This window comes from Podarcis liolepis (assembly GCF_965112155.1).
Source record: "Podarcis liolepis genome assembly, chromosome: 15".
NCBI lineage: Eukaryota > Metazoa > Chordata > Lepidosauria > Squamata > Lacertidae > Podarcis > Podarcis liolepis.
Window position 1 is genome coordinate 3,179,455 of NC_139566.1, and position 27,577 is coordinate 3,207,031.

Consider the following 27,577-nt stretch of genomic DNA (forward strand, 5'->3'; position numbering starts at 1 on the left):
GGTGTGATTCAGTTTAGACTCAGAGGCAGCATGCCTCTGAATACCACTTTGCTGGGAATCACTGGTGGGCAGTGTGCTGTTGGACTCAGGTCCACTTGCAGGCCTTCCAAAGGCATCTGGTCGGCCACTGTGAGAACAGAATGTCAGACTAGGTGGGCCCCTGCCCTGACCCAGCAACACTGTTAAGGTAGGGAACCAGTAGCATGTTCCTATTACAGACCGAGGAGAGGGATTGGGCAAAATTAAGGGCAGGGTTGACTTGCAACATGAGATAGGACTCCCAGAATTTCTCCATGGGGATGGGAAGAGATTGCACATGCCTAGAAAATGGAGCAAGGAGCTCCAGCCAAGTCACAAGAATAAGCTGAGCTTATTCACAAGAACCCGAAGAGTATCAAACAGGTGGTGTCCTGCAAAAGACCAACCTCTCATTGTGCTAAGGGGCTCACAATCTTTAATGCTACACGGATTAATGCTACACAGAATAAACCACAGAACAAGCAAAATGTTTTAAAGCCATACATGCTCGGTTGCGTGTGCAAATATTCAGACAGCAACAAAGTCCTTCTGAGGTGTTCCTCAGAGAAGGATGACAAGTTAAAAGTTTTCTATATGGAAAGATTCAGTAATGTCTATAAACCACCAGTATGACCAAAATAGGGAGTATATTCGACACTTCCAACGCATGAGAAAGAGTCCTGTTTTGATCCCCATGGTGAGTTTAGTAAGACCCAATTTGTGCGTGCATGGAAGCTTAAACGCCAAATGTGTTCGGTCAGGTGCAGAATCCCGGAAGATATGAAGGGTCCAATATCATTTTTTGTTTCCCCACAACCCCACCCCTGAAGCTGCTATATTGCTGTTCTAGGCCACGTTAGTGGTAACCTCGCACTGACCTAATTCCTCATTTTACAGCACAAACCACCTCTTCTCCTTCTTAAATGGAAGTGACCCTATTCCACGCAGGCACTGCAACCTTATGCCACTGCCAAGCACCGGAACAAATCGTCCGCCAAGCCAGCAGCATGCAAAACGAAAATCCCCACCCAGGGTTGACTAAGAAAGTTGTCCATGCTGGGTTTAATTCATGCAATGGAAAAACCAGTGACTTTTTCTCCAGCTCATGGGAACATTGCCCAACTAACAAGACTAAAATGAGGACACATTTTTTCCCCTTCTCCTGACATCTCCCAAACTCACTCGGCACAGAAAACTCAAAGCACCCACTAGTAGGGAGGGTAACTGGTCTTGCAGAGAAGCTGGCCCTGTAGGCAATTTTTTTAGCCATCCCATGGACCAAAACAGTTTAATTCACGGAGCCAGTAAGGGAATCCAAACTCAGCACGTCCAACGCATCCTTCCAACTGCTACAAAACTCTTCATTTTCTCCTAGTAAAGAGACACTCTTTGTCGGTATTCAACAAAAACGTTTAAATGAAACAGATGTTCTTAGGAACTGGTTTGCTCTGAAGAATGAACAGGGGAAGAAACAGAAAAAGACCAGCTGACTTGTACAGCAGTCCTAACAAGACATTCATCAGAGAGCAAAAGAAGTGCTTCAATCTTGTTTCTAACTATTGCACCCACACCCAATAAATCCGCTCCCAAGTGTTGCAAGCAGTGCTACTCCTACTCAAGAACAGACTCTCACTGAAATCCATACAACTCAAGTCCACTAATTTCAACTCGTCTTCTCTAAGTAGAACTCGGTTGGCTGCAACACAAAAAAAAACACCAGGTTGGGAGAACTGCCTCCAATCCAAAGAATACTGAGAAACATTTTCTGCTACTTTTGTCAGGGAATATCAGGCTTTTTTAAGCAGGACCATTTCAATGCAACGGTTTCATGGATAACCTGCTAGGAGATAAAGACACTTCCTGGACACAAGTCCTCCTCTCTATTCCACCTTCATGGAGATGAGGTTTGAGGGGAGAGCTTGGGAGGGAATAGACTGAACCAGGAGCTTCTTAATGGAGGGTTGCCGTATGTCTGGTATTCAGCCCCCTTAAGCAGTGTCCAGGCAGAAATCGCTGAAATGTCTGGGGAAATCCGAATGTATAGCAGCCCACGTCGGTAGAGTAGATTGGTTATTTTCATTTTTTTAAAAGCAACCCTACTTAATGAAAATAGCTACCAATACTAGCATATTCAAGAAGGTAGAGATTGCCCATGATACTAGGGGGGGCATTGCCTCTAAGAGAAGACAGGGCCCCCAATAATCTTGCCCCCCCCACTTTTATCTTATTAACATGAAATTCTGAAAGCAGCTTACACTTCATAAAGTCCCAGTAGCAACAAAACCATCTTCTAGGAGAGAAGGAGGGGAATCAGCCACAGCAGAACAAAAAATGTTACGTTCAGCAGAAACTAAAGTCGGTTACACAGGGTGGTTAAAAAAAAATCAGAATCAAGCTTCTCCAACTTATAACTGGGGGAAAATAATAAGGGACTCCCAGTTTTCATCTGTATTCAATACCCCCTTAATCATCCCTTTGGGGAAGGAAGGCCACACACAGGCATATATTCCAACCCTGCCTGCTGACTTTCAAATCTTCTTTTTACCTGTCTAACAGAGAAAAGAGAGGCGCTTATGAGAACAGGCGAGCGAGTAACGTGTCTCCAAGTGGAGGATCCCACATAGGGTATGGTCTGAAGGCACAGGGGGCTACCACTAACCAGGCCTGGGTTGGAGCAGTGTATTAACAGAAGACTCCCTGGGAACCCCATGCACCCCATTGCCTTGGGTTCCATGATGGAAGAAAGGTGGGATTAAAAAAACCAACTCCCTACATTTTATAACATTACACTCACTTTTATTTCATTAACATACAGGGAAAGAGGAATCTGGAAATGACTAAAAGCCTGAAGCTAAAACAAAGCCTTGAATAAGCCATGAAAAACAATTAAGAAAAATAATAATACTGTATCTTAATAATATCCATCCCCTACAGCTGCAGCCAGTCTTGAACCAACCATTCTAAAGAGTAGCATTATCTCTGATGCAATGTATCACAATATTAACTGCTGATGGAGGAATGGGGAGGGGCTCCCCATATCTCTCCTTGCAGTTATAGGGAAATCCTAGATATACGAGGGAGAGTGCTGTGTATGCTGTCCTCTGGAGAGGTACTAAATCAACATTAGAATTTTGCTATAAGAATTGTGGGTGGTTTATACCAAAGTGAAATGCACCTGTAGAAGAAAGTTTAAAGCAGCAATGATGTAATCTGAAAAACCCTTACACATTTCCTTTAACAGGGAGAATATTGCTACATAAACCATTAAGCAGAGAACTCTTCTCCCACAAACTAAACATTCCTTTGCTCAGCCTGATATAATCTCAGAATACTGTATCAAACTTTTTTCATTTCTAAAGAGGGAATAATGGAATAAAACTTCTGAGTGGGTGTCCTTCCCCCCAAGTACCCCCTCAACTATAGTGAAAACCTTGAACAGGCCAGGATGCAAGTAGCAGCACAATATGGTATCCCCCCAATATGTGAGGAACATTTCTATATAATTGTAGATGGGTTGCCCCCAAAAGGATGGGGAGCTCCACATATCCCCTCACCTTTAATGGATATCTTGAATACAAAGAAGGAGTATGAGCTATATGGTGTACTGCAAGAATTTAATTTTTTAAAACAGAAAAAGAGAGAATATGATTACATAATTTGGAATGGGTTATACAAATAGCGTGCATATGATGTGGTGGGAACAATCCACTGTCTGCCCAACAAATCTCAGCTGTAGTGAAAAAACAAATGTAGTATAATCTATTATTTACTCTGAAACTAGGTATGTTTCCAGGAGAGTTAGCTGTGCTGGCTTCATATAGAACAAGCTTTTTTAAATAATAAAAAAAAAAAGTATTGTGGAATTTGAAAGCTGGCTTATTGGGACATATAAGCTTTGCTAGGCTTCGGTCCACTTCATCAGATGCCCCTAATGAAGCCCATTAAGACTTATTAAGACTTAATAAATTTATTGGCCGTCAATATTTCACAAGACTCTTTCTGCATGTCTATATATGGGTCGTATCTGGCTAAGTCATCCTCAGTGCAAACCTACTGACATCAATCCACTTGGTTCATTTGAGTCCATATGATTCCAATGGGCCTACTCTGCGTATAACTTAGCAAAATGCAATTGTGGGGGGGGGGGCATAGTGCACACACCCCTAACATACATATATATATGCTCTGGGAGTACATGCACACAGATACATATATAGATATATGAAGAACATGACTACATAACTATAAGCCACTTGGAGATTTTATTACAACCAAGCAGTATATAAATTTGGTGAAATCAACAAACAATAAATAATTGTGGCAGGTTACGCACACTAAATGCATCCCCTCACCTGTGGTGCAAATCTTGAATGGGGCCATGATACTAAGAAGCACCATCTTCAGCATCAAAACACAGCTAAATATATAGACATAAACTCAGGCATAAAGATATACTCCCTCTACACATGTGTGCTTGTGTGGGCGCTGCGAAAGGACAGTGCTAGTGATAAGGCAGTCTTATCAACACAACTGAACCTATGCATAAACTCGGGAGCCACAGACCCACAGGGGGGAAAAACAGGGAAGAGATCTAAAATTGGGATTTGCAGGTAGCTAGGGAGAGACCCCTAAGCAGAGGCATCAGCTGTGGTATTTGATGAGTCTTGAGAACAGAACTGAATTATATGCATGCATATACATATGCATATACACACACACAAATAAAACTCTGGGGTGTACAGCCTCACGCTGCACACGTGTTGGTGTGTACACACGCACACGCGTGTGGAGAAAGGGGGAGAGGATGCTCTGAATTATACGTATGCATGGGTGTATATACATATGCATACTGATCTATCTATCTATCTATATATATAGATCGATCGATCGATCTATATATACACACACATGCAAATAAAATTCCGGGGTATACAACCTCACGCTGCACACGTGCTTGTGTGTACACACGCACACGCGTGTGCAGAAAGGGGGGAGAGGATGCTCTGAATTATATGCATGCATGGGTGTATATACATATGCATACTGTATATCTTTATCTATATCTATATCTATCTATATATATATATATATATACACACACACACACAAATAAAACTCTGGGGTGTACAGCCTCACGCTGCACACGTGTTGGTGTATACACACACACACGCATGTGGAGAAAGGGGGGAGCTGCAGGTGTGTGTTTTGGGGGCCCGCCCCCCCATACTCACACCTCGAGGATGCTGTCCCCTTTGCATGGGTGTATATACATATGCATATCCACACAGGCACGCAAATAAAACTCCGGGGTGTACAGCCTCACGCTGCACACGTGTTGGTGTGTACGTGTGCAGAAAGGGGGGGAGAGGATGCTCTGAATTATATGCATGCATGGGTGTAATACATATGCATACATATATATACACACACACGTATGCACGCAAATAAAACTCCGGGGTGTACAGCCTCACGCTGCGCACGTGTTGGTGTGTACACACGCACACGCGTGTGAAGAAAGGGGGGAGCTGCAGGTGCGTGTGTGTTTTTGGGGGGTGGATGAGGGACCCTCCCTCCCCCCTCCCCTCCCCCGTCCCCGCCCCCCCGTACTCACACCTCGAGGATGCGGTCCCCTTTGCGCACCCCGGCGCGCTCGGCCGCCCCCCCGCCCAGGACGGCGCTGACGTGCTGCAGCGGCGCGTAGAGCTCCCCGTTGATGCTGCGCAGCTGCCCGCCCTCGCTGACTTGCCCGCGCACGTTGAACCCGTAGCCGGATTCCGACTTGACGATGCGGACCACGCGAGGCCCCGCCGGGGGGGCGGGAGAGGGCGGCGGCGGCGGCTGAGGGGGAGCCGTGGGGGAGGTGGCGGCGGTGGCGACGGAAGAGGAGGAGGAGGGAGCCGGCGCTGCTGCCGACGACGACGACGACGACGACAAGGAGCCCGAGCCGCCGCCGCCTCCCCCGGAGCTGCCGCCCCTCAGCGGGCCCGGCAGGACGGAGCGCGGCAGCCCCTCGCTCCCCTCGTCCGCCATCTTGGCGCGAGCAAGACGCCGCCGCGGCTCTGGGGCCCCCCGCCCCCCCCTCGGAGAGCGCGAGCGCCGTCACGCGACCGGCCACGCCCCCTTCTCCCTCCCTGCCTCCGTCTCCCTCCGCCTCCTCGCCGGCTTCCGTAGGCGCCGCCGCCGCACGCACGCACGCGCGAGGACGCATGCGCACAAGCGGGCGAGCCCATTCCGCGCGCATAGTAGAGCCAAACTCGAGTCGCCAGCTGCTGTAGGACTACAGTTCCCATCATCCCCGACCACTGGTCCCGCTAGCTACGGATGATGGGAGTTGTAGTCCCCCCAAAACCCAGCGGAGACCCAAGTTTGGGAAACTCTGGTCTAGTTAGCTTCAGGTTACAGACGATTCAGGTTACAGACGCTTCAGGTTACAGACTCCACTAACCCATAAATAGTGCTTCAGGTTAAGAACTTTGCTTCAGGATGAGAACAGAAATCAGGCTCTGGTGGCGCGGCAGCAGCAGGAGGCCCCATTAGCTAAAGTGGTGCTTCAGGTTAAGAACAGTTTCAGGTTAAGAACGGACCTCCAGAACCAATTAAGTTCTGTAACCTGAGGTACCACTGTAGTAGCCTGCATTTTAAAAAGCAGAGACATCGCCTTGCCAACAAAGGTCCGTATAGTTCAAGCTCTGGTTTTCACAGTAGTGATGTATGGAAGTGAGAGCTGGACCATCAAGAAGGCTGATCGCCGAAGAATGGATGCTTTTGAATTCTGGTGCTGGAGGAGACTCTTGAGAGTCCCATGGACTGCAAGAAGATCCAACCTCTCCATTCTGAAGGAAATCAGCCCTGAGTGCTCCCTGGAAGGACAGATCCTGAAGCTGAGGCTCCAAGACTTTGGCCACCTCATGAGAAGAGAAGACTCCCTGGAAAAGACCCTGATGTTGGGAAAGATGGAGGGCACAAGGAGAAGGGGACGACAGAGGACGAGATGGTGGGACAGTGTTCTCAAAGCTATGAACATGAGTTTGACCAAACTGCGGGAGGCAGTGGAAGACAGGAGGGCCTGGCGTGCTCTGGTCCAGGGGGTCACGAAGAGTCGGACATGACTAAACGACTAAACAACAACAACAGTTAAGTCTGGCTCCAAGGACCAGGAAGATGGTTAACGCCCTTCCCAATTCCCCCCCCCCTCGCTGAGAAGTGGGAGGATAGCTGGCTTCCCCAATTGCCTCCTGTTTCAGAAGACCAGAGCAGGGATGGGGAACCTCAGCGATTTGCATTTTTAATATATGTATATATGCAGCTGTGGAAGAGCCATAGCTCAATGGTAGAGCCCTGTTTCCCCCCCCCCCCCGAGAGCTGCTACGTGACCGGCCATGCCCCCTCTCCCTCTATATGCCTCCGTCTCCCTCTGCCTCCTTTTCAGCTCGCCGGCTTCCATAGGCGGCGGCGCCGCACACACAATGACGCATGCGTACAAGCGGGCAAGCGGATTCCACGCACGCATAGTAGACCCAAACTCAGGTCTCCAGCTGCTTTAGGACTACAGTTCCCATCATCCCTCGCCACTGGTCCCGCTAGCTAGGGGTGATGGGAGTTGTAGTCCAAAAAAAAAAAAACAGCTGGGAAACTCTGGTCTAGTTAGTGTAGTACCCTGTGTGGTTCCCTCAGGCGAGCCAAGGGAAAAGGCGCAGGGAGGCGGGGATCATGGGAGATGTAGTCTCAGGAAGGAAGGGTGGCTGTATGGCAAAGGTAAGGGTAAAGGGACCATTAGGTCCAGTCGTCGCCGACTCGGGTTGTGGCGCTCATCTCACTTTATTGGCCGAGGGAGCTGGTGTACAGCTTCCGGGTCATGTGGCCAGCATTGCTAAGCCACTTCTGGCGAACCAGAGCAGCGCACAGAAACACCGTTTACCTTCCCGCCGGAGTGATACCTATTTATCTACTTGCACTTTGATGTGTTTTTGAACTGCTAGGTTGGCAGGAGCAGGGACCGAGCAGCGGGAGCTCACCCCGTCGCGGGGATTCGAACCACCGACCTTCTGATCGGCAAGTCCTAGGCTCAGTGGTTTAGACCACACCTGCGTTTTACTCTGCATCAATCGCACTCCCAAAGTTAGCCACGATTGTATGAAATCCTGCATTTCCCCCACAAAAACAGCTTTGAACCAAACAGAAAAAAGAACCACGTAGCTGTGTTTTAAGCTGGTGAGGTATACACAGTCTATGAGCCTTTTTTGGCTAAAGGATGGGACATGAAAGCCGTAAAGAAATCCTAATAAATGCAATAAAAAGATGGAGAGACTTGCAACATTAGAAGCAACAGTCATTACCATCTCGTATCGTATTGCCTCCCTCCCCACAAGACCATTAAGTCCAGCGTCTAAAATCCCTTTATTGTCCGAGCTGGGGGGGATGTGCCTCCTTCCTCCGGTGCTGTAGCTACCAACCCTCACAGGAGTTTAATCCTGGGGGGGAAATGTTACAGGATTTGCAATTTTGGGCAAGTCACATCCAAAATCAGGGAGAAGGGGGGGAATGCAATTCTCTTTCCATGCGCTAATAAACATTAGGCACTGCATGTTAATAAATGATCTCAATTATTAATAACTCATTAATTAGAGCCTAAATCCTCGTCGCGGAGCTTCATGGGAATTGCAGTCCAGGGCAGCCAGTAAGTCTAAAACGGTTCCCTGGGCGCCGCTATGCCAAGACTGCGCACGCGCCTTTGCTGCAATGCCTCATGGGATTTGGAGTTCAGGAATCGAGACAGGCAGACCAGGACACGCCCCTTTGGAAGGGCCGCTGCTCCAAGGGGGAAAAACGTGAGCAAGCGGAGAGTTACGTTCTCCGTCATCGCGCGGCGTCAGGGGAGGCGCCCCCCGCCTCTTTCGCGCAAGGGCTTTCGGGGGCTGTAGTTCCGCTGAGTGGGGAGTGGGTAGCAGGTTGCTATGGGCAACCACAGCGCGGGGGCCTGGCTTGGTTCTTTCACAGCGTGCAACGTTTCCTGAACCCACCCTTGAAAATAAGATAAAAATGAAACCGAGTTTTGCTGACAACATTCGCTGTTATGATAGCCATGTTATTTAGAGCCATAAAATCAATCATGAGTTGGAAGGGGGGCCAGGCAGATGGATGGGGTATAAATATATTATTATTATTATTATTATTATTATTATTATTATTATTATTATTATTATTATTATTATTATTATTAAATCCAATCCCCCTACAAGGCAGGAATCCCAGCTAGATCAGACACCATCTAATTTGTTGTTCCGACATTTACAAATTAACCTTTGCATATTCAGTGCGACTTTCCTGCTCACTTAACGGACTGTGCACACACAGAAATATTAAACTGTACCCTGCTTTCCTGTTTTATAAACAATTTTGGGCATTATGGCTGTTATTTTGCATAACCCAGTGCAGACCCACTGAAATTTGTGGACATAGCTACAGCCACCATAAATTCTAAACAGCCATGGTTCCCCACCTCCACCACCACGTCAAAGAATTGTGGGAGTTTTAGTTCGTTAGCATCTTAAAAAGCAGAGGCATCACCTTGCCAACAAAGGTCTGTATAGTTAAAGCCATGGTTTTCCCAATAGTGATGTATGGAAGTGAGAGCTGGACCATCCATAAGGCTGATCGCCAAAGAATGGATGCTTTTGAATTCTGGTGCTGGAGGAGACTCTTGAGAGTCCCATGGACTGCAAGAAGATCCAACCTCTCCATTCGGAAGGAAATCAGCCCTGAGTGCTCACTGGAAGGACAGATCCTGAAGCTGAGGCTCCAAGACTTTGGCCACCTCAGGAGAAGAGAAGACTCCCTGGAAAAGACCCTGATGTTGGGAAAGATGGAGGGCACAAGGAGAAGGGGACAACAGAGGACGAGATGGTGGGACAGTGTTCTCGAAGCTACCGGCATGAGTTTGACCAAACTGCAGGAGGCAGTGGAAGAGAGGAGGGCCTGGCGTGCTCTGGTCCAGGGGGTCACAAAGAGGCGGACACGAATAGACGACTAAACAACAACAAGAGTGCTGAGAGTTCTTAGGAGATCTCTGTTCCCCCTTCCCACCCAGAGCTACAATTCCCAGAGTTCCCTCTATACCTGTCCGCATTTTCCTCGGAGACTCAGGGAAACCTCTTCCGAAAGGCGAGAGGCACCCTTCTCCTCCCAGAGGCACCCGCCAACCAGAGGAGGAGAAGTGGGCGATATTAATTAACAGCTTGCGCATTTGATTGTCAACACATATGGGCTAATGGGAAGCAAATCGAGTCAATGTTTGCAAATGCTCACAGCTGCGTCGGCTTAAGGGGAAACAGAGCAGGGTTGTGCGTGTTGTTGTTTTGCACTCAACCAAACCTCTGCAACAGCAAATGTTTGCCTGGAAGGCCCGCCTGCAAGAGTCGCGCACCTGGGCAGGTAAAAGCGTTTGCATTTTCCGCATGCAGGGACACACACCCCTGGGTGCAGCTAGCTTGACATTGCTCTACCATACAGGAGAGGGACCCTTGCAGGATCAAATTAACAGTCTTCATTTGGTCCCATCTTTGCTGAATTGGAACACAGCGGGGTTTGTTTTGAAATTTAAAAATTGAGGTCTTATAAATATAATAAATGTTCATAACTGCACATATAAACCACATGTCTGAAACCCCACAGAAAAAGTCCTGAGACCATTTTGTCCCTCCCAAATTGACCTCAAATATTTCTCTGCAAGGTCGAAGGAAAATGGAAAGGCCTCCCCATTATCTTTTCGTTCACAAATCCTGTTTTAAGGGTATGTCTGTGTATGAATAGGGTGAGCCTGTGACCTGGCTCAGGAACTAAATATTGATCATTACAAAAGACTGACCAGGCTACCCTGGGTATCCAATCAAGTGAGCATTAACAGGTAACCTGTCAGACAGGAGGTAAACAACGCACTCAGATTTCTGTTGTAGACCGCCCTTTCTGTGTTGTAGGTATGATGTTTCTGGGGGTGGTCTTGAGCTCCAGGGCAGGGAATTTAAAATGTCTATATAAGGGCGGGCACACCTTTGTTCTGGGTCCTCCTCCTTCTCCTGCATGTGAAGGGGGCACCCTGTTGCAACAGATCAATAAAGATCAGGCTTACTAGCTGCTTTGCTTCTCAGTATTTTCTGGTTGGCCTCTGTTATTTCTGACCGATGGAGAACCTACAAAAGACTCTATAAGGGCTCTTGTGTTCCCCATAAGGGAATAAGGGCAGATTTTTGTTTATTACAGTTTCCAGGTATTCCTGCCTCAGATTCCTGACACAACAAGCCTTCACAAAGCAGGCTTCCCTCCGGTTTCAGAGTTACAAGAGCTTTGTATTATGGGGTGGACTAAAGAAACAGAATTTGAAACTTGGGGTGGTTTCTGCATGCGATGGGGATGATGTCAACTGCTAGCGTTTCCCCCGCCCCTTGGCCATGGGTGCAATCTCAGAGTGGGCTGTGGGTTTTGGGGTTTATTGCACCAAACACAGGCTAACCCATCAGCTCTGCTGTGAGATCAGTTCCCTCAGGCCTCCTCACCCATAGCTGTCACCTGGGGGCAGCCATTCCCTCCGACTGCCTCAGTGGGAGAGATGGGAGGCAGAAAATTTGCTCCGTCAGCTCCGCCGAAAGGCCAGCTCCAGCAGGTGCCTTCTACCCCCACACTGTGCCAGCATTTGATCATACCACCCAAAAAATTGTTTAAGAATTGGGGCCCGAATTTGTTTTTTTCCTCCTCCCTCCCTGTGCCTTTTTCCTTGTGTGTCGTGGTGGTCTTTCTTTCTTTCTTTCTTTCTTTCTTTCTTTCTTTCTTTCTTTCTTTCTTTCTTTCTTTCTTTCTTTCTTTCTTGATTATAAGCCTGCAGGCAGAGACTTGTCTTGTTTTAATTGAATGTACGTAAGCCACTCTGGGAGACATCACCTTGCCAACAAAGGTCTGTATAGTAAAATCTATGGTTTTCCCAGTCGTGATGTATGGAAGTCAGAGCTGGAACATAAAGAAGGCTGATCGCCAAAGAATGGATGCTTTTGAATTGTGGTGCTGGAGGAGACTCTTGAGAGTCCCATGGACTGCAAGAAGATCAAACCGATCCATTCTAAAGGAAATCAGCCCTGAGTGCTCACTGGAAGGACAGATCCTGAAGCTGAGGCTCCAAGACTTTGGCCACCTCATGAGAAGAGAAGACTCCCTGGAAAAGACCCTGATGTTGGGAAAGATGGAGGGCACAAGGAAAAGGGGACAGCAGAGGACGAGATGGTGGGACAGTGTTCTCCAAGCTACCAGCATGAGTTTGACCAAACTGCGGGAGGCAGCAGAAGACAGGAGTGCCTGGCGTGCTCTGGTCCAGGGGGTCACGAAAAGTCAGACACGACTAAATGACTAAACAACAAATAGTGGGACGTGAGGGCAATGCCTCCCTATCTTCCTTCCAGTTGAGGTCAGACAGGCCCACTCTCCCTGTTGAACTTCCAACACCAAGTGAAGTCTTCTTTCATTCCAGCAGGCAGTTAAACTGAATCCCGATTTTATGGGTTCCACTTACTTTTATCTGCATTGCATTGTTTTTCCCAGCTTAAGAGACGAAGAGGTACGTAGTCAAAATGAGTATCGCCAGCTGCCCTGTGGAAAGGATCCCAGTGCCTTTTAAATAGGTTAGCAGCATATATTTTTGAAGTCTGTCCATTGAATGATATTGCTTGTAAGCCACACCCTGGTAAGGTTTGTATCTTGAGATGCAGGATCTAAATTGCAACACATCAATCATCCTGTCAAAAGGTAGGCGATTCACCCTCCCGCAAGTTTCTCAGGGACCAGGCCTACCACTCAGACTTACCAGAAAAGGTTGACTTGTTCTATGGTGCCAGTTTTTAGTTGTTTTTATCAGGTTTCAAATATATAGAAAATTTTAAAAACCCTCCTTGTTATGTTGTGGGTGAACATATCAGACGACACAGCGATTCTTCAAACAGCTCTTGCTTATTCACAAGCCAGGACAGAACTGAACTGAAGGGTTCAGCCAGCCTGCTTATATAGAGCTCCACTACAACGCAACAGCAACCATTTTCTCTATCCAATCACTGAACATCACTTTCAATCCCTTATTTGCATATGTGGACCTGAGTGAAAACTATCTACAGTATCCCCCTGGTAGCCCAGGGTGAGAACTTCAGTACATAACACTCCCAATCTGGGATAGGTATAAGAGGATGAATCACAATACAGATATTTTGACAAAAGAAAAAGGGACAAAGTCCATTAACTTTGTGATTGTTACTATACATCCTATTACGTTTACATGCGGGATCTCAACTACAGCTTCCATGGCAGATGGCCATTTGAAATCTCCCAAAGAAGAGTTTCTTGAAGGGAAATTGTCAAAACGGCCATGTTGTCTGGGAGTAATTCCCTTTTTCATGATTTCCCAAGCAAGGACAATGCAAACTTTTACCTTTCCATAAAAAGCTGTTTGCATCATTGAAAGCTCTGTTATTGCATTTTCCTTTTAAGACAAAAGATGTTAACATATGACTTTTTTTTTTCTAAACTAAAACCTCAGTATTCAGATTAAACTGCCGTGTTGGCACTTTGCGATAAATAACTGGGTTTTGGGTTGCAGTTTGGGCACTGGGTTTCTAAAAGGTTTGCCACCACTGGTATAAAGCACCTCTCTGGGTTCCCAAGGCTCTGTCAGGAAATCTTGCCTCTCAGGAGAAACTGGCCACTCTTCAGGCACCCGGCATGATCTCCTGTTGACCTCCCTGTCTGCATTCCCGAGCAGGATCCAGGCTAGGTCACGATCGGCGATCCTCCTCAAGCGTGAGAAGAACACACCATTCTTCCCTGCCTCCCCAGGCAGGGGAGATAGACAGAAATGTATTTACATGCCTTTATTTCTGTCTTTGCAGCATTACAGAGAAACACGTCTGCTCTCTTCAAACTCCAACAGCAGAGAGAGAAACTCCACCTCCTGTACTTCCTGTACAGCTCAAATTACACTCTTGAGCTAAATCCGGTGCTCAGCACTGTGAATAGACTGTCCCTCTGTTCCCACGGAACAGTCCCAACATGCCCATCATGTTTTGCTTTCCAGCTAACTGCAGCTCGCTGCCGCATTGCATCCATATCGTAACAGGCTCGTCCTCCAATGCAGAGACATGTATAGGTTTTTCTGACAGGTTGTGTTCATCCTTATCCATGTGGAAGCCACTGCCTGCAGGGACTAAGACAAAAGGGGACCCACAGTATAAATGCGGACCCCTCCAAGCCTCTATGTGGCCCCAGCACCCTTGCAGGCCACACACCCACATCTCCCGTGCTTTGCATGCCCCTCAAGTGTTGGATGGTAGCTAATGGATTGAGGTTGAATCCTGACAAGACAGAAGTACTGTTCTTCGGGGACAGGTGGGTGTGAGGGACTCCCTGGTCCTGAATGGGGCAACTGTGCCCCTGAAGGACCAGGTGCGCAGCCTGGGAGTCATTCTGGACTCACAGCTGTCCATGGAGGTGCAGGTCAATTCTGTGTCCAGCTGTCTACCAGCTCCATCTGGTACGCAGGATGAGACCCTGCCTGCCCGCGGACTGTCTCACCAGAGTGGTGCATGCTCTGGTTATCTATCGCTTGGACTACTGCAACGCACTCTATGTGGGGCTACCCTTGAGGGTGACCCGGAAACTACAACTAATCCAGAATGCGGCAGCTGGACTAGTGACTGGGAGCAGCTGCCAAGACCACATAACACTCGTCTCGAAAGACCTACACTGGCTCCCAATACGTTTCCGAGCACAATTCAAAGTGTTGGTGTTGACCTTGAAAGCCCTAAATGGCCTCGGTCCAGTATACCTGAAGGAGCGTCTCCACCCCGGTCCAACTCCAAGGGTCCTCTGGTGGTTCCCTCATTGCGAGAAGCCAAGTTACAGGGAACCAGGCAAAGGGCCTTCTGGGTGGTGGCGCCCGCCCTGTGGAACGCCCTCCCACCAGATGTCAAAGAGAAAAACAACTACCAGACTTTTAGAAGACATCTGAAGGCAGCCATGTTTAGGGAAGCTTTTAATGTTTGATGCATTACTGTATTTTAATATTTTGTTGGAAGCCGCCCAGAGTGGCTGGGGAAGCCTAGCCAGATGGGCGGGGTACAAATAATAAATTGTTATTATTATAATTATTATTATTATTATTTCTGCATGGCTGAAATGCCTCCTTGAACTCTGATGATGCTTCTTGCTGACGGGCAGACAGAGAGAGGGCTGTGTGTTTAGAAACTAGCCTACTGTAGAAAAAGGTAAAATTTGCATGTGTTGATCCACTCCCTTTAGCCCACCCCGGTAAGTGGACCTCAAGGGGTTGCCCAGAAGGGAATGCGGCTCTCAGGCAGAAAACATTCCCCACCATGGCCTAAGACCCTGCCTTCCCCAACCTGCAGTTGTTGTTTTTCTGGAGAGCTGCCATCGCCCACGCTCTGGGTTGAAGGAAGTTGTAGCTGAGCCAGGCAGGGCTGAGAATAGGTTTCAGGCGTGGGGGACCTTTGGCCCATCAGGTGTTGCTGAACTATAACTCCCACCAGCCCCACAAGCATGGGCGATAAGCCAGGGGTGATGGGTGCCATAGCATCCGGGCGGCCAAAAGTTTCCGGCAGGCAGACCCCAACTTTTGCAAAATGAATCCAGATGCAGTAGCCTTTGTTCTGACCCAGCCAAGAGGCGACTCCTAACGTTCTCAAAAGCAGGTGCGCGCGCACCAAGGAGCTTTCTCCAAGGGATGGGGGGGTCAAGCCCCTTTGAGCTGCAAAGTTTATCAACCGACAGCAGGCTGCAAAGATCTTTTTTAGAAGCAGACTCAAAGCAAGCTACCCTTGCTTTAATGCATGGGTAGGCAAACTAAAAGGACGCGGGTGGCACTGTGGTCTAAACCAGTGTTTTTCAACCACTGTTCCGCGGCACACTAGTGTGCCGCGAGATGTTGCCTGGTGTGCCGTGGGAAAAATTGAAAAATTCGAAAGATTTTTTCGCCCACTAGGCGGGCGCCGGACTGTGTCCACCCTATTTTCCATCCGTCCTGGGTGGGGATCAGATCGGATGGGATCGGATGAGAGCGGACAGGTGGTCCGCTCTCATCCGATTCCCCATAGAGAGCAGCAGGGCTCTGACATCTCCCTCTCCGCACACAGTGCGAAGATGGAGCTGTCATCCGCCGGCTCAGCAGGGATCAGCGGATCGATCCCCGCTGAGCAGAGAACCGTCCGCAACGTTTTTGTTTGCCATTAAAGAAAAAATATTAAACCATGCTTGAATGTCGGAACTGGTTACTAAAATTTTTGAATCCCACCACTGATGTTAAGTGTTTGTGTTTATTTGATTCCTATTCAAGAGAATTACTTTATATATAGTCAATATAGGCACAGAGTTAATTTTTTTAACATTTTCTAATGGTGGTGTGCCTCGTGATTTTTTTCATGAAACAAGTGTGCCTTTGCCCAAAAAAGGTTGAAAAACACTGGTCTAAACCACTGAGCCTCTTGGGCTTGCCAATCAGAAGACTGGCGGTTCGAATCCCCGCGACGGGGTGAGTTCCCGTTGCTCGGGCCCTGCTCCTGCCAACCTAGCAGTTCGAAAGCACGTCAAAGTGCAAGTAGATAAATAGGCACTGCTCCAGCGGGAAGGTAAACGGCGTTTCCGTGCACTGCTCTGGTTCGCCAGAAGCGGCTCTGTCATGCTGGCCACATGTCTGCGGACAAACACTGGCTCCCTCAGCCACTAAAGTGAGATGAGCGCCACAACCCCCGAGTCCTCCACAACTGAACGGTCGGGGTCCCTTTACCTAGGCAAACTAAGGTCCAAAGGGCCAGATCCAGCCCAATCGCCTTCTAAATCCAGCTTGCGGACAGTCCAGGAATCAGCGTGTTTTTACATGAGTAGAATGTGCCCTTTTATTTAAAATGCATCTCTGGGTTGTTTGTGGGGCATAGGAATTCGTTCACTTTTCCCAGCAAAACATAGTCTGGCCCCCCACAAGGTCTGAGGGACAGGGGACTGGCCCCCTGCTGAAAAAGTTTGCTGACCCCTGCTTAATGCATATGAAACACCTCCTCTTTTTTTAAACACTCAACTCAGTATTTATTTCTACATTCACACAATGCTAGATTACATGATACGAGTCGATCCTCTACATTCTGCCACGGTGCGGCGCGGCCAACCGACAGGGTTAAATGCAGACATGGGGTAATCTCTGTTCTCTAGGGGGCTAGGCTGAGTTTGACGGGAGAAGTTCACTCTCTGCCTGAGAGGTGGATGGGCAGTCGGCGAGACATAATTCTTTCGGAGGCGAGAAGAGGGAAGAAACCAGAACACATCTTTCCTCCTCAACTTTGTCAAACCCAATGCGCCTTTACACTGTTAATAATAATCTGAAAGTAACCCTTGATGGGCGTACTGGCTTGAACGGGGATAAAAACTGAACTTCCTAGCGCTGGACGGAGCTAATAGCCATATATATACATGACATATATAATTATATATATATATAATTACTAAAAAGGCACTTTCTTTCCAAAAAGGGACCAGCCTTACAGATCAATTGCAAGGACTGCAAAGGTTCCTTCTTGCGGCCTTTGGGTGGGGCAAAAGCGTCCTTTTGGCCTTCAAACGTCCTCGCGTCCCGTCCCGATCAAACCCTTTTCAGAAAATCCTCCTTTTTTTCTTTTTTGCAGCTTCAAGCAGGCCGTGCTGCTAGGCAGATGGGGCTCCCCAGACAGACCCACCACACGCTACAAGGGAGTTGGTTGCCTCTGGGGAGCGAGCAGCAAGGGCGAAGCAGCTGGCGATGGACTAAGGGCCCGGCGAGTTTGCAGAGGGTTCCTTTTCCGGGGAGCAGGGAGCGGAGGAGAGGGGTTTGAGTTCATGTTTCCAGCACTCGGATGAGAGGCAAAGGTTTGGGGCCTGGAGACTTGGTAAGGCGTTTGCTGCAGGAGAGAGAAAGAAGACAAAGGGGAGGGAGAGAGATATTAGAGAATAAGCCGACATTAGGAAACGTGGAGGTAAAGGTGTTGGGATATTCCGTTCCACCTTATCATCCACAGGAATGATTGCTGTGTGTCACATGCCTGTTTACACTCCAGCACAGCTTGCTGGGAAGTTTGTGTATAGCTTTTGCTTTAGCTGTCTTGCTTTGGACACGGAGGAGATCAGACATGTTTCCTTTTGTCCTGATGTACCGTATTTTAAAAAGGGATGCGGGTGGCGCTAGGGATGCGGGTGGCGCTGTGGGTTAAACCACAGGGCCTAGGACTTGCCAATCAGAAGGTCGGCGGTTCAAATCCCCGCGACGGGGTGAGCTCCCGTTGCTCGGTCCCTGCTCCTGCCCACCTAGCAGTTCAAAAGCACGTCAAAGTACAAGTAGAGAAATAGGTACTGCTCCAGCGGGAAGGTAAACGGCGTTTCCGTGTGCTGCTCTGGTTCGCCAGAAGCGGCTTAGTCCTGCTGGCCACATGACCCGGAAGCTGTATGCCGGTTCCCTCAGCCAGTAAAGCGAGATGAGCGCCGCAACCCCAGAGTCGGCCACGACTGGACCTAATGGTCAGGGGTCCCTTTACCTTACTGTGTTTTTTGCTCTATAAGACTCACCCAACCATAAGACGCACCTAGTTTTAGAGGAGGAGAACAAGAAAAGCACCTCTCCAGCAAAGCGGGAGGAGAAACGGAAAGAGCTCTGTTTCTCCTCCCGCTTCGCTGAAGGGGCGCTGCGCAGAGAGGGAAAACTGTGCAGCGGCTCTCCAGCGAAGCGAAGCCAGGAGAGCAAGAGGGATCGATCCCTCTTGCTCTCCTGGCTTCAGCGAAAGCTGCACAGCCTGCATTCGCTCCATAAGATGCACACACATTTCCCCTTACTTTTTAGGAGGGGGAAAGTGCATCTTATAGAGCGAAAAATACAGTGCGCTGAACAAACTGCGTGCCCTCGGGTCACAGATTCATGCAGCCCCAAGGACTGGAGTTCGCCTGGCACACCGGCCGCTGGGCTGGAGCCAGCTGGGGGCCTGCCAACTGCCCCCGTTTTCTTGGCTGCATGCCAACCAAAGGATGGCCTCTCGCTCACATGGGCCTACTTGGAGCTTGCTGCCTGCGTACCTTCACTTGGGGAATGTCAAGATCCCAGTCCCCATGGTTTTGAATCAAGGGTTCAAAGAGGAAAACAGGAAGCTGCCCTGCCAATCTGCTCACCATCGTCGACACTGATTGGCAGCGCCTCTTCAGGGTTTCAGGCAAGAGTCCGTTCCCTGGCCCTAACGGGAGATGCTGGGGACATTCTGGTTGGCCCCCCCCCCCCCGTGAGCCACGCCCCTTCCAAGGTCTACAGGCTGAGACCCTCCCTGTCTGGCCAGAGTGGTGCATGCTCTGGTTATCTCCTGCTTGGACTACTACAATGCGCTCTACTTGGGGCTACCTTTGAAGGTGACCCGGAAACTGCAACTAATCCAGAATGCAGCAGCTAGACTGGGGACTGGGAGCGGCCGCTGAGACCACATAACACCGGTTCTGAGAGATCTGCATTGGCTCCCAGTACATTTCCGAGCACGATTCAAAGTGTTGGCGCTGACCTTGAAAGCCCTAAACAGCCTTGGCCCAGTATACCTGAAGGAGCATCTCCATCTCCATCATTCAGCCCAGACACTGACGTCCAGCTCCGAGGGCCTTCTGGCAGTTCCCTCATAGCAAGAAGCGAGGTTACAGGGAACCAGGCAGAGGGCCTTCTCGGTGGTGGCACCCGCCCTGTGGAATGCCCTCCCTTCAGATGTGAAGGAAATAAGCAGCCATCTTCTCTTTAAAAGACATCTGAAGGCAGCCCTGTTTAGGGAAGTTTTTAATATTTAATGGTGTATTGTTTTTAACACTCGATTGAAAGCCGCCCAGAGTGGTGGGGGAAACTCAGCCAGATGGGCGCTGTATAAATAATAATAGTAACAAATAATACATTAATTTATTATTATTATTATTATTATTATTATTATTATTATTATTATTATTACTCTGCAGTGAGTGGGTAGGACTTGTCCCTTTTTGCAGTGAACTGAATATGTGGATGAGCACTTCCTAGGTATTCTGGCCCATCGCTTTGAAGGCGTGTTAAGCTATTCACATTTTAGGAACGTGTAAGTTGCTTTGGGGAGGAGGAAGAGAAGGGGGTGCACCAAAGGGGCTCATGGCTCAGGGAGTGTAGGAGTTGAGGGGCGAGAGTTGAGGGAGTGTAGGAGTTGAGGGAGTGTAGGAGTTGAGGGGCGAGTGTAGGAGTTGAGGGGCGAGACCCCACCAGGCAAGGCCTCTTTCCACCTGCCTTGCCCACCCTCCAGTCTCTGCTTCTCATGTTGTATTGCATTATGTTGTGCACTGTGGCTTGCTGTTATTTTATTGACTAGAGTTGGGGAATTACTTATTGTAACTGTTAAGAGTGGATTTCTGTTTAATCTTGAGGTGCTGATATTTAATAGTACAGTGGTACCTCAGGTTAAGAACTTAATTCGATCTGGAGGTCCGTACTTAACCTGAAGTACCACTTTAGCTAATGGGGCCTCCCGCTGCCACCACGCAATTTCTGTTCTCATCCTGAAGCAAAGTTCTTAACCCGAGGTACCATTTCTGTGTTAGCAGAGTCTGTAACCTGAAGCGTCTGTAACCCAAGGTACCACTGTATTCTAATGAATGTTGAATGTTATTTTATTTGCATACTGTATATTGTATTGTGCATATTGTCTTATTTATATGATGTTAGCCGCTCTGAGCCCAGCTTTGGCCAGGGAGGGCAGGATACAAATCTATCTATCTATCTATCTATCTATCTATCTATCTATCTATCTATCTATCATTATTATTATTATTATTATTATTATTATTATTATTATTATTCCACCCCAGGCTGGCTGCCACTGCCCCTAAAGGGCAGGTGGCAACCCCCTCCTCCCCGCCCCCTCTCCCAGCCGCTCACCTGTTGACGTACTCTGATTTGGAGCGGGGCCTTGCATTGTGGACCCCGGCGCTCTGGGCCTGTTTCTCAATGAGGTGCTCCATGCGGTCGTGCATCTCGAGGTTCTGAAGGGAGAAAACACGAGAGTGAAAGGAATGATTTCACTGATTTCCAGGGGGCTGGTCTAAACGAACTCGGGGTGGGGGGCTTCCAGCTCTAAAACCATATTTAAAAAAGGGGGCATGTTCATTAAACCAGCAACATTTCGCTCGGGAAAAAGGGAGGCAGACAGAACTGGCCTGAACCACTGGAAGAACAAACGGCATTTCAGTAGCGGGAGCAAAGCATCATGGCCGGGGCGTGCCAAGAGAAAAACTACGCATTTGGCAGAAACTGGCAAAATGTGCATTGAATGTCTCTTTGATGGCGCCATTTCCTCTGCTTTGATGCTCATTTTGGCGGGGAGGAAAAGCAGTCCCACCTGCAAGTTAATTTCGTGCCTGTGTGTGTCCTTTCAACACACCTGGAGTCAGGTTGCAAGAGTCCCCTCTGGACCCGGCCGGCATTCCCGTAGCACCACAAACGCCCCACCAGGGGGCAGCCGAGCCAAGCGCTCTTCTGGGGCAAGGAATGCGCTTGGTCTTTAACCACCCAGATTGCAAAATCGAAATGCAAACACCCCACCCCAAAATTGGATTACGCATTTTCTCCAGATTTCACAATGGGAAAGCATGTGCAAAAATAGGTGTTTTTAAGGCTGTGCACGCAGCCTTAAAGCACGTGCAAAAAACAGGTTGTTGTTTTTTTAAGGCTGTGTACGCCATGCCTGGTTTTTGCAGGTGAATGCACTGAGAATTATTAGCGGTGCATTTTACGTTTTTAAAAGAGTATCTCGTACGTAAGGAGAGCATCCAAAATGTGGGCTTCAGGACTGGTGCCCTACTCAGCGTAGACCTCCGCCGAAATTAGCAGACCTAAGCTAGGCAAGTTGATTTCAATGAGTCCGAGTAGGACTAACGTTGGATAAAACTGTAATAATCTGCAGCCATATGAACAAACATCGTAGGGAGAAATATGATCACAAGGTGAGCTGACAGGGGACTGCGCTGGATGGCTCTAAAAGGGGACTATATGGGTTTGCAGCCAATGTTAGCCCCACTCAATGCATAGAAGAACAACAACTCATGAGAAAACCCCGGCCTTTTAATGTCAATATCTTGCAGACAACGGGATGAGGAAGTTTAATAAAAATGGATGCCTACCTCTGCCTCCAGGTAGGCCACACGTTCTTTGAGCTCTTGGATGATTGTGTCTTTGGACTGAATCACAGTCTTGGAGTTTTGAAGCTGTGGAGAAGGAGGATTGTTAGAAATGAACAGCCCTGGAGTCTCCAGAAAAGGAGAAGCTAGCTGCAAACATGCCCCAAAATGGCCCAGGTAAGTTGCGCCAGGGACGCGGGTGGCGCTGTGGGTTGAACCACAGAGCCTAGGACTTGCTGATCAGAAGGTCGGCGGTTCGAATCCCCGCAACAGGGTGAGCTCCCGTTCTTCGGTCCCTGCTCCTGCCAACCTTGCAGTTCGAAAGCACGTCAAAGTGCAAGTAGATAAATAGGTACCGCTCTGGTGGGCAGGTAAACGGCGTTTCCGTGCACTGCTCTGATTCGCCAGAAGCGGCTTAGTCATGCTGGCCACGTGACCCGTAAGCTGTACGCCGGCTCCCTCGGCCAATAAAGCGAGATGAGCGCCGCAACCCGAGTCGGCCACGACTGGACCTAATGGTCAGGGGGTCCCTTTACCTCAGTGTTTCCCAAACGTTTTTGGGCAACGGCACACCTGTTTACTGAAAAAAAATCTCGCGGCACACCACCATTAAAGCCCCGCCCCGTGACGTCAGCGCGCAGCGTCACGCCGGGAGGGACGCACAAAAGTGAAAGTTTTTTCCCTCCCCCTTGCTGGGGAACCTCCAAGCTTTGGGGGTGGGAGGAGGCAGCAGAGCGAGGGACTGAGGGACGGCGGCAACTGAGGCGGCGGCGGCTGTTGTGGTGGTGGCGGCGATAGCGGGCGGAGGAGGGGGCGGCGGCGGGGCTTGAGGAGCCGTCGCCGGGAGTTGCTGCTGCTGCTGCTGCTGCTGCCCGGACATGCCGGCCTCCTCCTCCTCCGCTGTCTCGCGCTCCTCCCTTTTGCACGCGCTGCCCCGCTGCTCGGCACCACCACCGCGGAGCCGCCCCCGGCTCGACGCGGATCCTCGCCGCCGCCTCAGTTGCCGCCGTCCCTCAGTCCCTCGCTCGGAATTCTGCTCGGAATTCAGCCTGAGGAAAACCCCAAGTCCCCACATTTCTAGTTTCCCGCGCCCTTTAAAGGGCGATACGAGCCCCACGGCAGGCAGGCAGGCAGAGCTGGGAAGGGGGTTTCCAGGGGACACGGCAGCTCCTCGAAAGGCTTCTCTCAGCTGCGCTCAATCCGCCTCGGAGAGGATTTCCCCTCCGGTCCCATGCGTTCGTTTGGGGCATCGCTCCGGCTGCTCCCTCTCCCGCTGCGCAGGAGCGATGCCTCTCTCTGGCTCTCCCTCCGCGCAGGCTGAGGGAGGGAGGGAGGGGCGCGTGTGACCCGTCTCTGCTGGGAGACCAAACCCAGCGAGGCAGAGTCGCGCGGAGGCGCCCAGGCAGCGCTGCCGGCTGCGAGGAGGAGCGCCAGGCAGCAGCAGGAGGCGCGGCCTCTCCTCGCCGCCGCCGCCCCGCCTCTCGCCGCCCGACTCGCCCGCCTCCCTCCAGGCATCTCGCGGCACACGAGGCAACGTCTCACGGCACACTCGTGTGCCGCGGAACACCGGTTGGGAAACACTGCTTTACCTTTTAAGTTGCACCAGGGGTTTAAAACTAGCACCCCCACCCCCAGAGAAAGTGGGACCTGTAATCATGGGGAAGGTGGGAGAGAGACAGACAGATCTCAAAGCAAAGATGCAACATCAAACTTCAACTCCCATGATGTGGGGCCACAGCTGTCAAAGGAGGGGTGAGGAATTTTCAGAAAGCTCCCGATGTTGCTGGACTTCAACTCCCAGCAGCCCACAGGGTCAAGGGTCAGGAATGCAGCTGTAATCCACTACCACCGATGACACAGAACTCTCTCTCTCTGCAGTTAATACATGCTGCCTGATTAATAGGGCTCCTAGAGCAGCTTATAAATCATTTTTAAAATGCAACAGCCCCTCCCCATAGGCTTACAATCTAAAAAGCCGCAGCACACAAGGAAAACCAATTGGGAGGGAAGAGGAAAGAAGGAAACTCAAGCCCGTAAGTTGTTCTAATGACCAGCTGGGAGGCTCCAAAAGCTGCTGGTCTCTCAGCTGCGTGGAGTTTGTTTAGGTAGGTTTTTCTAACACAATTTTAAGTTTGAATCCCTAATCCTCTGCCGATTTGCAGAACTTTCAGAGAGAGAGAGAGAGAGAGAGAATGAATCTTTACTGCATCAGCCCCAGACACCTCCATGAAAAGGGCTTAGTTACAAGAGTCCTTTTGAGGTCTGAGTCACTCAAAAGCTGGGAGGTCAGTTTTAAATCAAACAGAAGCCAAAATAATTGGCACAGGGCTTAAGGTTTAACTCTTTCCCAAGTCAGGGAGATACACACACGGCTGGTTTTAAAGGCGGAGAGACTCTCTCTTTTTTATTTGTTAATCTTACCATCTGGTTTCTGTTATGTTTGGCTGTTAGCTCACTTTCACCGTCTAGACTTACAAATGCACGAAGACAAGCCTATCCAGACACGCAGAGCACTGACGTGTGTTCTAATATGGCTTTTTATAGCTCTTCATTAATTTTTTTTTGGAAGGTTTTAAACAATTGTTCGACAGGTTTTTGAAAAACAGGTAATTCCCTTGCTTTATTCTCTCCGTAATCTGCTTTGCGGTCCAATGAGCTTTTTGACATTCAAGTGACATATAAACTCTCCGGAGTAAAATAGGTAAGAGCAGATACGCAAAAATGCTCTTTTGGGGTTACTCCCAGTGGCAGCCTGGTGCCGATTGGGACTGGTGGGGAAGAAGGCAGAGAAAGAATCCCAATGGGAGGTGGAGCCAGAGCCGAAGGGGTGGAGCCTGTGTCAATGGGGTGGAGCCTGTGTCAACAGGAGGCGGAGCCAACTTCCTCTACTCCACCCCCTTCTTCCTCCTACCTGCCAAGTTCTACAAGGGACAATGTTGAGACCAAGGGTGTCAGGTGTGCATGCAGGAGCCAGGCCCTGTGACCAATAGGTCTTTGCAGGACTGGGGCCTTCCTAAGTTTGTTCTGAAGAGGCAAGGCACAGCCACACAGGTGAGGCTGCTTGGTAACTCACAGCACCTCATGGCAAGAGCCAGGAAGGGATATAAGGTCAGCACTTTGCTTCGGCTCTTTGCCACAGCAGCACGCGCCTTGGGTTTCTTGCTTCCTGGTTCTTGAACCTCGGCTTCTTGATCCTCGGACCCCTGACTTCGCGACTCCTTGCCTCTTGATCCTCGGCCCCTGACTTCGCGACTCCTTGCTTCTTGACCCTCAGCCCCTGACTTCGCGTCTCCTTGCCTCTTGACCCTCGGACCCCTGACTTTGTGACTCCTTGCCTCTTGATCCTCGGACCCCTGACTTCGCGTCTCCTTGCCTCTTGATCCTCGGACCCCTGACTTCGTGACTCCCTGCTTCCTGACCCTCGGACCCTTGACTTTGTGACTCCTTACTTCTTGATCCTCGGACCCCTGACTTTGTGACTCCTTGCTTCTTGATCCTCGGCCCCTGACTTTGTGACTCCTTGCCTCTTGATCCTCGGACCCCTGACTTTGTGACTCCTTGCCTCTTGATCCTCGGACCCCTGACTTTGTGACTCCTTGCTTCTTGATCCTCGGCCCCTGACTTTGTGACTCCTTGCCTCTTGATCCTCGGACCCCTGACTTTGTGACTCCTTGCCTCTTGATCCTCGGACCCCTGACTTTGTGACTCCTTGCCTCTTGATCCTCGGACCCCTGACTTTGTGACTCCTTGCCTCTTGATCCTCGGACCCCTGACTTCGTGACTCCCTGCTTCTTGACCCTCGGACCCCTGACTTCGTGACTCCCTGCTTCTTGATCCTCGGCCCCTGACTTTGTGACTCCTTGCCTCTTGATCCTCGGCCCCTGACTTTGTGACTCCTTGCCTCTTGATCCTCGGACCCCTGACTTTGTGACTCCTTGCCTCTTGATCCTCGGACCCCTGACTTTGTGACTCCTTGCCTCTTGATCCTCGGACCCCTGACTTTGTGACTCCTTGCTTCTTGATCCTCGGCCCCTGACTTTGTGACTCCTTGCCTCTTGATCCTCGGACCCCTGACTTTGTGACTCCTTGCTTCTTGATCCTCGGCCCCTGACTTTGTGACTCCTTGCCTCTTGACCCTCAGACCCTTGACTTCGCGACTCCTTGCTTCTTGATCCTCGGCCCCTTGCTTCTTGACTCCTGGCTTCTGGACCCCCCATTCCTGCTCCCACCCCATCTTGCTCCCGGTCCTGACATCCCCAGCCGGGATTTCGATCGCCTGTGAACCGGACATTGACAGTGACAGTGACAAAGGGTGAGGAGGAAGTGAACAGGCAGGGCCATTGCTCGTACTGGCTGTTAAGTAGGAAGCAAGGCAGGGAGGGAGTTGGCTGAGAGCAGAGCGGGAACAAGGATGCTGGACTCATCCTGCTCTTTGTATTACGCTCAGGTCTAGCACAACATTATCTCTGGAGACAGGAGGATGCTGGCAAGCGGAGGGGTAAGAGTGGAGGAAGGAGAAAGAAGCAGGTTGCGTAACCCCAAACTCAGGGAGGGGACAAGACCCCCAAAACGCTCCATCCCAGCGCACAGCTCATCCCCAGCACCCACCTGCTCAATCATCTGCCGGACCTTCCTCTGCTGGCTCTTGAGCATGTCGTCCAAGTGGTGGATCTTCTCTCGCAAAGTGGCAACTTCCTTCTCCAGTTTGGCCGACCTGAGAGCAGGAGGACGAAGAAGAAGAAGGAGAAAGAGGCCGCAGGTTATGCAAAAGCCAGTTTCGTAAGATCCCGCTTTTCGTTCCAGCTTGGAAAGCAGCTGCACGGACTGAAGAAAATGTTCCCTTTAACATTTGTTAAAAAACCCGAGGCATTTTTGTTGGGGATTGTAAGGAAAGACCTGCCAAAAAAGTTGAAAAACATCTTCATGTATGCGACAACGGCCGCAAGAGTTCTGGTAGCACAAGGATGGAAGACTGAAGAAACCCCAGCTAAAGAATCATGGCAAGAGAAACTGATGGATTATGCAGAACTGGCAAAACTGACAGACAAGCCACAGGACAAGGATAACTGTGACTTTAAGGATGAATGGGAACCCTTTACAAAGTATCTGAAGACGCAACAAAGCAAACTGGACTCCTTGGCAGGTTTTGAATAAACATTCACAAACTTTTTATTGATAATAATCAGCTAAATAGTTTGAGGCTCTATAGAACTTTGTAACATGCAGAAAACAGCATTCTTAGAGAAACCAAAGACTGGAACTGAGGGAAGTCGGGGGGTGGGGGTGGGTGGGTTCTGTGGGGGAAGGAAGGGGGAGGGAGGAAAAATGGGGAGGAAACAAG

The 27,577-nt window shown here is 49.6% G+C and overlaps 2 protein-coding genes and 1 long non-coding RNA gene across 7 annotated transcripts in view; 1 reads left to right on the forward strand and 2 right to left on the reverse strand.

Annotated features, from left to right (window-relative positions):
- Positions 1-6,114, reverse strand: part of SNX27 (sorting nexin 27) — a 42,865-nt gene extending 36,751 nt beyond the window's left edge. The window contains exon 1 of one of the 2 annotated variants that reach the window (XM_083477161.1): positions 5,630-6,114. In XM_083477161.1, coding sequence (XP_083333287.1) covers positions 5,630-6,048 — 419 coding nt within the window. In that variant the 5' untranslated portion in view covers positions 6,049-6,114. The remainder of the gene's footprint in view (positions 1-5,629) is intronic. The other variant, XM_083477162.1, reaches the window with a different exon arrangement.
- The window catches only part of LOC310694452, a 79,274-nt gene extending 61,839 nt beyond the window's left edge, over positions 1-17,435 (forward strand). The window contains exon 2 of the long non-coding RNA XR_014519717.1: positions 16,594-17,435. This is a non-coding gene — a long non-coding RNA (uncharacterized lncRNA). The remainder of the gene's footprint in view (positions 1-16,593) is intronic.
- TUFT1 (tuftelin 1) overlaps positions 17,115-27,577 on the reverse strand; it is a 51,001-nt gene continuing 40,538 nt past the window's right edge. For 2 of the 4 annotated variants that reach the window (XM_083477287.1, XM_083477289.1), the window contains exons 9-12: positions 26,845-26,950; positions 22,240-22,323; positions 21,011-21,102; positions 17,115-17,984 (exon numbers count right to left, since the gene is read on the reverse strand). In XM_083477287.1, coding sequence (XP_083333413.1) covers positions 17,921-17,984; positions 21,011-21,102; positions 22,240-22,323; positions 26,845-26,950 — 346 coding nt within the window. In that variant the 3' untranslated portion in view covers positions 17,115-17,920. Of the gene's footprint in view, positions 17,985-20,998; positions 21,103-22,239; positions 22,324-26,844; positions 26,951-27,577 lie in introns of all 4 variants that reach the window. The other 2 variants (XM_083477286.1, XM_083477288.1) reach the window with 1 other exon arrangement.